At 40.6% G+C, this 13,928-nt stretch overlaps 1 protein-coding gene across 3 annotated transcripts in view; it reads left to right on the forward strand.

Moving 5' to 3' along the window:
- The window catches only part of rnf220a (ring finger protein 220a), a 289,741-nt gene extending 275,813 nt beyond the window's left edge, over window positions 1–13,928 (forward strand). For 2 of the 3 annotated variants that reach the window (XM_044135093.1, XM_044135094.1), the window contains 3 exons: window positions 3,658–3,769; window positions 7,203–7,277; window positions 12,188–13,928. In XM_044135093.1, coding sequence (XP_043991028.1) covers window positions 3,658–3,769; window positions 7,203–7,277; window positions 12,188–12,259 — 259 coding nt within the window. In that variant the 3' untranslated portion in view covers window positions 12,260–13,928. Of the gene's footprint in view, window positions 1–3,657; window positions 3,770–6,544; window positions 6,740–7,202; window positions 7,278–12,187 lie in introns of all 3 variants that reach the window. The other variant, XM_044135092.1, reaches the window with a different exon arrangement.

A 13,928-nucleotide genomic window follows, 5' to 3' on the forward strand; every position in this document is an offset into this window, starting at 1 on the left:
AAAGTGCTGTACAAGAATGACAACACAAATGAATAAAAATAAAGTATCAAAACACTAGTTCAATTAAATGCCAAGGAATAAAAATGAGTTTTAAGAAGCGATTTAAAATGATCCAGGCTGTGATCTAATTTGGAAAGGTACATTGTTCCATAGAGAAGGAGCAACAGCAGAAAAAGCCCGGTCTCCTTTCCTCTTAAGTCGGGTCCGAGGAACCGTCAGTAAAAGCTGATTATTAGAACGTAGGGTTCTGGACACGGACTGAAATTTTAAAAGTTCCTGAAGATAAGAGGGAGCTAATCCATTTAAAACTTTATAAGTTAATAAGAGAATCTTAAAATCTATCCGATAAAAAACAGGCAGCCAATGTAAAGAGGCCAGTATGGGCCTTATATGGTCACGCTTCCTGATTCCTGTAAGAAGCCGAGCCGCTGCGTTCTGGATCATTTGAAGTCGCTGCATCTGTGATTTATCCAGGCCTCTATATAATGAATTGCAATAATCCAAACGAGATGTGATGAAGGCATGGATAAGTCCTTCAAAGTCCTTTAAACAAAAATAAGATTTAACTTTTGCTAAAATACGCAGGTGATAAAAACTTGATCTAATGACAGAGCTAACTTGTTTATCTAGCTTTAAACAACTATCAAATGTAAACCCAGGATTCCTAGAAGAGGTCTGACAAAACCGAGCTAAAGAACCAAGAATGTGTAACCTCACACTGAAAAACATTTTATTTCTGAACATGTATTTAGTGAAAAAAAAATATGTTAATTAGGTGCTGCACCTATTTAACCAGGGGCAAAAATTACTAAGTAAACTTTGCTGAAGCCTTTTCAAAGTTACAATTTCAATTTTCCTGTTGTTTTGCATGTCAAGAAGATGTTTTAATTTATAATTTTCCATGGTGTATGTCTTGACGTGACACAGACGCCCAGGTCTCAAAAGACAAGCACAGCCTTTAGTTGAGGCATTTAGTTGACTATGAAAGTGCGTTGACCTTCATAGTCATGAAATTGCTACAAGAAAGTAGCTACACTAACTCGCTCATGTCCACAACCAGAACAATAATTCAAAAGTTTGAAACAATTTGATCTGCTGCAAACAAAACTGAAGAAGAACCCAAGACTAACCTGCTACGACAATAAGCTGGTTGCCTGTATATTCATATAGAATAACTTTATATGCATCCTGGCAATTTGTGCTATGCATGCCGTTCAAACTGAGATCAGAATTACAAGATATTCTACTCAGCAATTTAAAAAAACAAGAAAAAAAAGACTTTCCCAACTGACAAAAACAATCTCCTATCGTTTTGTACCCTCAACGGCACATGAATGTGTTTGAAGATCTAAGAAAGTCGTGATGCATAAAGGCAGGTCCTTTCATTTAAAGCCTTATCAGGATAAAGAAGCTTAAATATTACTGGTCTCCACATGGACACTTTTTTCAATGGACCCTGCAGTCCTATGAAAAGAAGAGCAATTCATAGCATTTATGACTCGTCTCTGTTCAAGGGCTACTGTACGTTTCAGGTTAATCCAGATTGTGGTTGCTCAACCCGTGAGTTTTTCTATTTTGGCTAAAAGTCTCAACAGTCTTGAGCTGGTTTAGGTCAGTGAAATACACAAAGGATTTAAGGATTTTCACATGCGAGAGGTTACCACTAAGCCTGAAGTTCTTTTTTATTATTTTCTTCTTGCTTGGCCCGATTAAGTCGTATTATTTTCTTCCAAACTTCTATCTGCAAAGTCCTCTGTTTTTATTTCTTTGTCTGCTTTCATTTAGATGCTCACATTCTGGCCTAAAGATCCATGTTATTACACTGGTGGAACATGAACCAATTTGTTTTGTTTGTGTGCCGAATAAATATTTAGAACAGATTAAAAAAGCGGCGTGCTGAAAAAGTGATCGATGTCAGGAGGAAATTAGCAACTTTTTGTCCAAATCTTTTTCATAGTGTCTCTTTGGAAAATGGAAAATATCCCTCGACAGAGTTCAGTGGGTGACTTAATAAGAACCGTTAAAGGACAGTTACAGTCCAGCTTTGTCCAGGGTCTCCGGCTCTTTTATAAGCTGGCGAGCTAATCAAGGCTAAATGGCTTTTTACAAGCTCAGCACTAATAAGAGGAAAGGGTAAGTCAGTTTATAGGGCACGGTGGTGGCACGACAGCCTGGGTCTTTATAGACACGGGATGATGAGGATGATGGCTTTACCGGGAGGGGCAGATCTGCTCTTCATACATGTTTAGGAAAGTACTTGGAACTTACTGCTGATCCCGCTGACTTGAAGCATGCATCTGGAAAAAAACTGGTCATTCCATCACTTCCTCTGATTAGTATATCAACTATTTATTGCTGATATATTAAAGTATAAGTTGGCTAACGCTATTTGATTTTAAACTTCGACAGACAAGCGAGAAAGTCTTTCACTTTCCTCTTGTCTTTGCTGCGTTTGTTGGAAATGGAGCCATACCTTGCACCCCCTCCACACCACAAACACACACAGCTACTTACTGCTTGCGTTTACTGTCCCTTCCTTCTCTGTGCTTGTCCTTCCCCCACCAGATCAATATCATAGATCAGCAAAGCTATCAGGCTGCAGAATGACCACATCACCATAAATACACACACACACACTCCTCGTAACACACAAACACTGTTGCTGCATCTCGGCGGCGAGCGAACAGACAGCTGTAATAAACATCAGCCGGCTCGTGTGCCCGCGACTCGCTGTGCCGAATTATCATCAACGTTTGCGGTCGGTATTGATTCGGTTATGGCTGCTTCATATGCTACTGAACAGTGTTAAATGCACATTTTCTGGTATGGTGATGCACATTAGTCAGAGGGCTGCTCACGGGCAGGAAGAAGAGAAAACGGATGAAGTAAAGGACAACAAGAGGAGTGAGAGTCCGGATGTGAAGATCCAGAAATAGAGAGGCCGGATTATAAAGTGACATGGGCAAATGGAAATATAAAAATATGGAGATGTTTCAGCATAAATGCTGAGGAAGTTAAACTTTCCTTGGACTGGCAGACTTATGGATATTAAATGTGAAATGTTGGAGATGTATATCAACTATCTTTTGAAAATTCCTCCGAGTTAAATGAAAGGAGTCCATATGTGGTCATGAAAAACATGAAAAAGTAAGGATTGTCTAATAAGTTGCTTAAAAAATGGCGTGTAATCGGGGGAAAAAAAAGATTTATTCCAGATTTATATAGATATACATTGAAGTTTTCGATAAATAAATGGCTTTCATATTTATTTACAAATACATGTGACGTCCTGTTGTTTTCATCAAATGGCAGCTAAAACTTTCTCCAGATTACATGACATTTTGTTTCTGAGTTACTTAAAAACAAATAAATTCACATGTGAATATGAAAAATTAAAAATGGACCATCTCTTTTTTTTTTTCTTTTTTTTTTATTTATTAGATAGCAATATTAAACTGCACTGCTTTAGTTTAGTTTGGATGACAAACTAAACATCGACACTTGATTCATTTATTTTTTTAAAACCAAATAAACTTAGCTCAGAAGCTGTGATTTATGAGATAATATCCCCATTTTCATGATAGCTATAAACGAATTTTCATAATACTTGAGTATCTCCTCTTATTTATTTATTTATTTTTTCCCCTTGTGCCGCAGGGTGACAGAGGAAGAATCAACAGCTACCACTATGGAGGCCCTGAAGGCCCGAATCCGAGAGTTGGAGAAGCAGATCCTTCGGGGAGACCGGTACAAGTGTCTCATCTGCATGGTGAGCAAGTCTTCCTCTGAAAGCGGTCCGCTAGGCTGCACATCGCGCCTCTGCCACAGCACCTTGCAAAAGTACCTCCACTCCCTGTACTTTCTCACATTTTACCACAAAGCATAAAACGAGTTCCGATGCTTCAACGCATGCTTATTACTATTGGAGAGAATTAACTGGATGTGGTTACTCTGGAGGAGCTGCACATATCCCCACAACAGTCCACTCAAAGTCCAGAGCTAAATTTGTTCGTTTTTTAATAACTGCATGTGAGTAAGGCCAAGGGGTGTGAATACTGTTTGCAAGACACCTTGAAAGTTTTAATATCAATCGATTCAGTTCCTCAAAACTGAGGAAATCCTATTAAGAATTTGAGGCAAAATCTTCATTTTTTTATTTTTATTTTTTTTCATTTTTTGTAATTGAAGGCTATTTTCTCTGACCGTTTTCCATATTGCTCTTCAAGAACTCCACAGACTCAACATTATCTTGTAGCCTGCCTGCGGCTTGCTTGTTCTACCCCCATTTGCATGCTATGAGTAACATCCATATTTACCGTTGACTTTTTTTTGTTGGTGTTTTTATGTATATTTTGTGGGTTTAGCACTTGCATGGCCCCGCAAGTTGATGCAACTGTCTGCGTGATATTCATGATCTAGTCAACAATTTACCTGCTAGCTTAAACCCAAAGGAAGAGAGTGAAATTGTTGCTTTTGCACTTTAGCAGTGCATGATGGCAGCTGAGTCAGCGCTAAGGTGCTCTGTCGTTTAGCTGTTTTTAATGGAAATTCATCAATCAGTATTATCAGAAGAAGGGGACAATGTTCATGTTTCATCAGACACCTTCCAGCTAAAGTTACATCCTGTGATCGGTGTTTGTCCTCCCCACTTTATATCAAGTACCCATTCTGTCATCCTTCAAGCTTGTGGACAGTTCAGCATTGGCATTCTGTCCCGGTGTGTGTCTGCGCGCGCACGTGTGTGTAAAGCGGGTAATTACCAACGCCTGCACTTCCTAAAGGTCACTTAGTGCCTGAGGTGACACGGAGGGCAAGGCACAGCGATCGATCACTCACTGCCCCATGGACACGCGGCTCCTCGCCACTCATCTGTCACTGTCCCTTATCTCTCTCACACTCCGGGGGCCCCGCAGAGAAACGCAAATATGTGTCCACACTCCTCCATCTAATCTGTCTCTGTCTGTCTTTAGGTCGTCTCTGTCCCGTCCTGTCGCGTTGTCTGATCTAAAAGTCATCAGATTAGTCTCACTTGTTGCCAGGGATGGGGCGGGTTTTTGAAGGAGGCGGAGGTTTCCGCCGAAAGCCTCACAGCCGATGCATAAAAATAATAATAAAAAAATAACTATGAAGTTGTCTCAGTGATTAGGATTATATGAGCAACATTTATACATATTCCATCGTAATGATTTACTTTATGAATAAGAACGTTTATGTCCTTGTCTCGTAATTTTACTAAAACATATTTATTCCTGCTGCCACCATGTTGGCACATTATTCTGCCGTCCTCTAAGCAGCTTAGTGCTCCAGCACAGCATCTGCAGTGGATTCCTACCCCCACCTACTGGTCATTTTTGGAAATTTAGTGATTCTTGAGAATATTTCTAGGCACAAACCTGTTGCTAGACTGATAGTTGTTTAATAGTAGCTAATATTCTTGGAAAGCAATGCAGTTACAGAATTATTATGCAGTAAAGCTTTCATATTTTGTCACATTACAACCACAAACTTTGCTCAATTTTGGTGGGATTTTATTAGATAGACCAATTTAAATTTCTCCAACAATTGTCCTGAGGAAGGAAGAAGGCATTTTGTATTCAAAAGTTTCTTGTCAGCTCCTTAACTCTTAAGTTTAAGGCAGGTTTAGGTTTTACAACCTAACCTACCAAGACATGGCTGCCCACCTAAACTTAAAGGGTAGGAAAGAAAAGTATTAAGTAAAGCAACCACTACAGATGTCGTCACCTGAGGTGTGAGAATCTGTTACAGTCACACAGTCCATTAATCTGTCCATTTTTTGGAAGAATAGCATAGCATTCTTTTAAGAAAACCTTAAGAAATCAAGTTTACAGTTTGCCGCAAGCCTGGCATGGGACAGCAAACATGTGGAATTAGGTTCTCTGGACAGATGAGATGATAACTGAACATTTTGTAATACAACCCTAGCACCAAGCTTTAAATTAACACTGCACCTCACCCTGAACACACAATCCCCACAACGAAACACGACAATGGCGCCATCATGTTGTGGGAATGCTGCTTCAGCTTGAACTGATGTTTGAAGCCACGCTATGGGGGATCCTCTTAGAGAACCTGTGTGTTGGTCTGTCGCAAGAAATCCCAGCAACAAATTGAAGTTTGTTTTTGGTAGGTAACATAAGGTGACAATGGCAGATTCCCAAGGCACTGTCTTTTGGATAAATGTAATGTTTTTTTATTGACATTAATCCTGCCAAACAAAGTTGCCTTCCTCCTTGAGGGAACTGGTTTAATGCTGAGTCAGTTCATCAGTATTTCGTGAACCTTCAGTCTACTTCCTGAGGCGAAGCGGTTCAGCCGATTGCGGCGTAGTCACAGACTCTCTGCCCATCTCTAGCATCAATCGGTGTGGCCGTGTGTGTGTGTGTGTGTGTTTGTCCCCGTGCCTGTCTGTTTGCACTTCAGTGTCGGTGAGCACGACGAGTTGAGCTTCGTTGATTAGCTGCCGCCTTTCGCCCCTCACTCTCCTCTCCCCGAACTCCCACCCCGCCTCCCCCTCCTTCCGCAGAGAAAGCCTGCTCTCAAGCCAGGCGCAGAGATCAAGAGCATAGGGGTGTGGTCGGGCTCCCGGCCACTGGCCAACGAGGTTGGAGAGAGGCAGCCTAAGTCCCTCCCCCTCGGCCTGTACTGCCTGTACAGGGGCCTTGTGATTGGGGGCTACAGCAGCAGCATAAAGAGGCTCCTCCCACAACCCCTACGGAGGGTAAGGCGCTACCTCCCTCCTACCTCCTGCACCTCTTCGTCCTTTTCCTCACCAACTCATCCCAACTCATCTCTCCATGTTATCGCTGAGATGAAAAGACAGCCGTAGTTCTCCACGGCTTTAACCCCCCGACCCCCACATCGCCCTCCCTCACCTCCCCGTACCTGCCCCTCCTCCCATCTGTAGTCGTTGCCTGCCCGATGTCGTGTCAGTGAGTGTGTTTCACCCCGAAGGTTGACGGTTGAGTGGTACCCCATTGTGCTGCCTTGCTCGGTGGTTTATGTTTTTTAACACACACACACACACGCACCCCGCCTCCCGCCGGCTGTGTTGTTCCATGGACAGCGATCTGACATTGTGAACTGGTCAGGAAACATTGCGGGGTTTTGGTTGGATGTTGGCGACTGGAACTTGTGTCACTCGTGAATCTGGTGAAATTTCTCGATTTCTTTCTCCCCTTCAGGACTCGTACACGATGCCTCTGACGTCCATCCAGTGCTGGCACGTCCATTGTGAAGAGTGCTGGCTCAGGACTCTGGTACGCCTTACCACACACACCCTAACACACTCTCACATCCTCTTCTTTCCTGCAGCTCCTCATTTTATGCAATTATTGCAGCCTCATTTCACAGTCAGTGACTTTCTCTCTGTTCTCGTGCCCAACAGGGAGAAACTAAAATGAAATATTCCCCAAATGTCTTGTTCTAATATTGCACTCACAATCCAGGCAGTGCAAACACTTTTAGCCTCAGTGGGGGAAGAGCTTAGATGGAATGGTCCCCAAAAGGCTTGTTAAGATGCCGGAATAAAGTAGTGAACTCAGACCTTCGATATCTAATACACAGTGCCTCAGGACTGTGCACGTACACACCTCTGTGATTCTGTTGGTTATTAGTTAGTCTAATATATTCAGTTGAGTGTAATTAGCCGGTGCTAATGTGGTAACAAAGAGTAGAAGAAAACAGTGTTGCTTAAGTCGGAGAAAATGAACAGTGTCTATTCGGTGCCCCTCTCTCAGACTACCTCCTCTTAACATAAGCCGCTTGCTGCTGTCTCCTCTTCTGCCGTTCCCATTTTGTCACAGTATTTCCCTCAAGTCTTGTTCAACTCGCAGACATATTCAAAGTGACACTTTTTTTTTTATCTCAAGGAAACCATGACTACAGGATTACTTAGCGCTCGTACAGGATGTAGAGTACAAATTGCCAATGTAACATGTAGCATCATCTGCGGCGCCAAGACTGTTTTCTCCGTGCAAATGAATGCATATATGCATACATATTTAACCTCTCAAGTATTTGCCAATTTCAGCTATTTGTAGTGGTTGTTATCCCTAATCTATGTAAATACCAACAGTCCTGATTATATTGGGATGTCGTGACAGAACATATCCCAATATGTAGACAACCTTTCAAAAGAGTTGAAGTTGTAACGAACATGTTTACTGAAATCTTAGTAGACAGTTTTAAGACACTAGAGTCCCTACAGTGCCTCAACATTTCATTTGGGAAACCTAAACCTTTAATCCCACTACTGCGCAGATATTACAGAGGATGTGAGTGCATCATCTACTCCACATAGAAAATGTCATTTGATTCTGATAGCCTTCCAAAACAAACTGATGTCCCAAATAAACTTTGATGTAGGTTTCAGGACAGCAGCACAGAAACCAGATGGCGACTAAATTATCACCTTTTGACGATGAAACTATTCAATTACCAAGTCCACCATCTGACGTTTTGGTCAAACTGAATACCAACTCTCTGTTTGTGCTGCACATCTGTCCTTGTTCATCAATCCACAAGCCACTGTGTTTTCTAAGCAATCATATCAAACCTCTCTTCCTCCTGCTTGTGCTGCACTATCGGCCAATCATTAGTGTTCAAAAAGCTGACCTGATCCGATGGTGACGATCTCTGATCACAAAAACGTCTGGCTTCCCTGCGTTTTTGTTTTGTTTTGTTTCGTTTTGTGTTTTTCACTTTTAGAAGATTGTTTTCCAAGTAACTCAGCATCTATAAATGTTATCTGACGCTAGTTGTAATGTATAAAATCGAACCGCAGCAGCTGTGTTCAGCGTACGGTGAAAGGGAGCTGCTCCTCTGGTGGTGAGGATCAAATCCAGTCCCGGCTCAATCAGAGCATCTCCGATTTAGCACAGTGGGATATTATGGCCTGCCTTTAATAAGCTTTTATTTGGCATTTATACTTGTTAATGATTGTTTGGAACATGACTTTAATTTAAAATCAATGCTGATTCATGGAGAACTTCATCGGGGTACAAAGGAAGCCGCCGCCTGCGCATGTTTTATTCATTACCTAAACTGTAATTTAGTTTTCGAGAAAAAAGTGTTCTGTGTACCTGTATTTGCTGTGCGTGCTAATGTATGCGGCATTAAACCCGTAGCCTGGAGACGGCTGTAAAAATGGGAGGGCCGAGTTGATCAAAGTAAATGCCGAGGAATCTAGTTAACACCAACCCCCAGCTCCTTACTGCAGCAATGAATAAGGCAGCTGGAGCGCAGCATGACGGGAGCTCACCCGTACGTTCTTACCGACCGCACCGCACAGGAGTAGTAATAGGTGTTCAAATCAAAAAATAAAAATGGTATGCTCAAATTATCAGTAAAAATGATTATCTATTGAGAAGTTGGCCTGATATTTGTTTCTGAATTTGTTTGTTTTCATCCCAGTTGAGCCACGAATGTTAGCAGGACTTTATCTGTCAGGTCTTAAAGCACATTTCAGATTACCTTCACCCAAAGTGTGCTTTAAATATCTGGTCCAGCGGCAATTGAGGCAAAATAAATAAAACAATAGAAGGTTGCATTTCTTTTTTATTTACATTTTTTAATAACAGGTAGACATTCTTTTGTCTCTCTTCGTTTTGATGGGTGCCGATATAAGCGTTTGAAATTAATGCGCAGACGTTACCATGTCGACCATTTACGGGCAGAAATAGATCACGCTGTGGAGTTGTCACAGTTAAGAATATATGATAACAAAACAAAAGACAATCTGGTTAGCTTTACATACACCCATTGTTATCAATTTTAAATAAAAAGTCTTAAATTCATGTATGTATGAAAAAAATAAATCAATTAATCGTACGATAATTATTTCAGTTTTTCTTTTTTCTCTTTCTTTTTACCAAAACTGGTCTTCGGTTTGATGTTTTGGTCTCAACTAGACCTTTTTTTGATAGACGATCTTTGTTGTTTCTGTTGTTTGCTTATTTTGCATATTTAAAATGTCTTCCAGTTCCAGTGTTAAATGTCCATTAGAATTTAAAGTTTAATAATCTTTGGGAATGTGTTCTTGTATTATCAAGCCGTCACTATTATATTGCTTGAAGGTGGTCTCGAACAGACTTAAAATGTCTCAAATTCCTGAAAAATAATTGCAATTTGGCATTAAATAAGGTGATCACAGGTCTCACATTTTCCATGGCAGGGGTATTTAATCTCATACGTTTTGTTTTGATTATTTTTCTTGCAGGACTTCTCCATAAGAAAAAGTCCCTACTGCTAACTAGCTGCTAATAAAGTCTTGCTAGCCAGCTAGCCTTTTTTTTTTTTTTGCATCTGTCATTGGAAAGTATTAATTTGTTTTCAGGCGGTTGGATGACATTAGTCTTCGCCATTGGAATAACCCCCCCCCCAAAGATCTTGGCACTACTAAAGTACAAAATGTGCAATTTTCTTTTGCACATTTCTGGACAATACGGCTGACAAATGTACCACGTTATAAACGTTTCACATCGGTCGACGTCGGTAATTACCGATTTAGTGTTTTGTTTTAAATATCTGAAGCGCAGCCAAGGCGGAGGCGTGACCTTTCCTGTTTTATCCACAATTTCCTCTCGAGCTGTTACTCATTTTCTCCCTTCACACCGCGCCGCTCTTGTTTATTTCGAAGCAGTTATGTGGTGCAACCTTAAACTGCTGCTGCTGCTGCTGCGAGTTACTCAACTCAAACACTGTAGCGTTGTCCGAGAAGACGACGATCCCCAGCTTCTCCTGTAGTGACTAAACCGAGTAAACAGAAGGCGCCTGCAGCTAGCAGTTACCAGCCAACGCGGAACAAACAGGATGGAAGGGAAGCTGAAAAGACGGGAGGGGGAGGAAAAATTCTTGAGACCACCCAGTTCGAATCGAAGAGCTCTCTCTGCCCTGCGTTGCGTATTATCACCTGCTGCTTTACTGCAGATGGCGCCCTATCAAAGCAGAGCGAGGAGAGGGGGAAGGGCGAGAAGAGGAAACGGTGCACTGTTGTAAGCAGGTTAAGTTATACCCACATCTGTAGGAAGAAGGTAATGAGTCGCCATAAATGTTAGTACTTTTGCCAGGCGTTGGTAAACTTTGACATAATTAAGAACTCGGAGAGTCTACATATGTTGCTTTGTTGAGCCGAGTGATTTATCTTGACCTACATGAGGCCATTAATATCATTTAAAAGTTCTTTGTTTTAGTAACACAGGACAAAAAGCGACACTGATATATCGATTAATTACTCGCAGAGTGATGTATTTGAAAGATTTATTTGCTAACTTCGTTGTTCACAATGAAAAACCAAAGATTCGTTTATAATAAAATTGCAATATTTCATAACAACAAGAAAAAGGACTTAGTAAGACATTAAAGGTTTTTAGAAAGGAAGCTGACAAGGTGTCATATTGAAGTATATTTATGGAAAGTTAACTGGAAGGGGAAAAGTGTAGTAGAAGAATAGGCCTGTCACAATAACACATTTTGCTGGATAATAAAATACCACAATAATTATTGCGATGAATTGTACTCTTTTATGAGCATTTTTAAGTGACATATTAATAATGGCAAAACAAAGAACGTTTTCCCTCTCAAAGAACACAAAAAACTTAAACTTTATAAAGAACACATTTTAAATATCCAAAATAAAACACAAAAACTAATTTTAAAAAATGACTAAAATAAATTTTAAAAAAGAACACATATAGCCAAAACCATACATAAAATGGATTACGAGTAAACAAAATGACCCTACGAAAGATATTAATCATCAGAATGGAAATTATCAAGTCACTCCTGAAACGTCTTACTGGGATTAGGACAGACAGAACCGGCCTGCTACTTTATGTGGTAGATAGCAGTCAATTTTGCATTTCATTTGGGAATAAGAGTCTAAAAAGACGAGTCAAGAAAGCAATCAGATTTAGATGCACGGTGAAGTTGTTTTGCGTTTTCATGTTGAGGACATACTTGATGAGACGCACAACGTAGAGTTTCCATTGCTTGTACATTATGAAAACTCAAATGAACACAAATAAAAACATGAGTTGCATCACTCTTAACCTTTTTGAGCTAAATTGTTATGTGAGCAAACATCCTCACCTCAAACACCTATAGCTTCATAAAGTGGCCTAAATCTCATTAGCAGCCAAGCTAACTCTTCTCTGTCCGCTCACCACAGGGGAACAAGAAGCTGTGCCCGCAGTGCAATACCATCACCTCACCTGGAGACCTGAGGCGTGTCTACTTGTAAAGAGCACAATGGCTGCCTCTTTCATTTCCTTCACCTTGGATTCTCCCTTTGCCCCACTGTCACCTTTAGCTTTCTCCTGTGGACTGTTCGCCCCATGCCTCCGAGAGCATTTAGAGACAAGACAGCAGTCTTTGAGACTCCACTGGCTCTTTTGGGAGGCTAACACTCTGTTGAAGAAGTGACGTGTAGACACTCTCGTTGACTGTCCGATCGTCCATTTGCAGAAAGAAAAGAAAATGCGGCGACCCGAAGTTCCAGATGTTTTAACAAATAGGTTCCACTGAAGGACTTTGTCAGCGGAGAACCCTTACCCCACCCTTAAAAAAAGTCCTGCTGACTCCTGGTAGCTTCACGCTGCTGGGGACGAACTCCTCGTTCCTGCGCTTCTTTAAAATTTGACTCCAGCTTGGACAGCAGGATCATCGTTGATGACTTGACAGAAAGCTTCTTTGTTTAATTTTATTTTTTTAATCTTTTTTTTTTTCCTTCCTGAAAAAGCAAACTTTTTCCTCACAGAACTTTTGCTTAAGTGTTTGGGGGGGAAAAAAAATTGGACCAGCCATCAAGATTGAGCTTTCAACCAAACAGAGAATACCCCTCCGAACCGTTCTACAAAGAAGTTTGACGCTCCCTGTCCTCCACTTCTTCTTTTCCCGAAACTCTTCTTTTCTTTTTCCTTTTTTGTGGTGTTCTAGTGAAGTAAACCAAAATTCGCCCCCCTCCAAAAATCAGTGCAAGCACATGTAATATAGTTCTATGTAAGTTTACAATGTTGGGTGTAAATGACATGGAGTTCTCATACACACTTGTACACGCAAATACTCACATTGCCATCAAAAGACACACACCGAAGTATACATTTAAATCCTTTTTTTTTTTTTTGAGTCAAAATTCGGTTTGGGAATAATGTGTGGGTGAGGGGAAAAAAATGGCTGGAATAAAAAGCCTCTGTATTTTTGAAAAGAAAAAAAAAAAAACATTTTAAGGCCTGTTGAAGTTTTATTTGAATGTACAGGAATAAAAAGAAGATAATAAAAATAATAAACTACTCAAGACTAGATTGTCAAGATTTTAGGTGGTGTAGTTTTTCTGCAGGTTGCCCTGGAAAAATAGATCAGAACATAAAGCCAGGACAAATGTTAGTTTTATTGAGTGGAGAGATTTCTATCGCCCCAAGCCTTCCTGAAACCATGCAGAGCAGCCCAAATGTTCTTTGATTTGGTTTTTTTTAGCATAGCTTGTTCTTTTTGCCAGCCATTTCTTCTTTGTTTCTGTTGGGGTTATGCCATGATCAGATCATAGTCAGCAGACACTTTTTTTTTTTTTTACCCCTACTTGTCTCCAAAAAAAGTTCTTTCCTAGTATTCCCATAATGCTGTGCTGCATAAAAAGGTCCCAAGAAGCAAGTCCAAAGGGCTTTTTTTTTTTCTTCTTCTTTTTTTTTTTTCCCCTAAGCAGTAACAAATGAGTAAAGACTCTAAAGGAAAGATGCCCAAGGCTACACTGGCAATCTCGACCAACGCAGAGCATTTTCCCCTTTTCCCTTTACCACAGCAGCATCAGCAGCCAAGATGGTGTGCTTTGTGTTTGTAAAACTATGTAATCTGTGATGTCTGTATTGTTGTAAGAAATATTGGAAAAAAAGAAAAATAAAACTTCTCAAATATCA

Source organism: Gambusia affinis, linkage group LG12 (assembly GCF_019740435.1).
Source record: "Gambusia affinis linkage group LG12, SWU_Gaff_1.0, whole genome shotgun sequence".
Classification (NCBI taxonomy): domain Eukaryota; kingdom Metazoa; phylum Chordata; class Actinopteri; order Cyprinodontiformes; family Poeciliidae; genus Gambusia; species Gambusia affinis.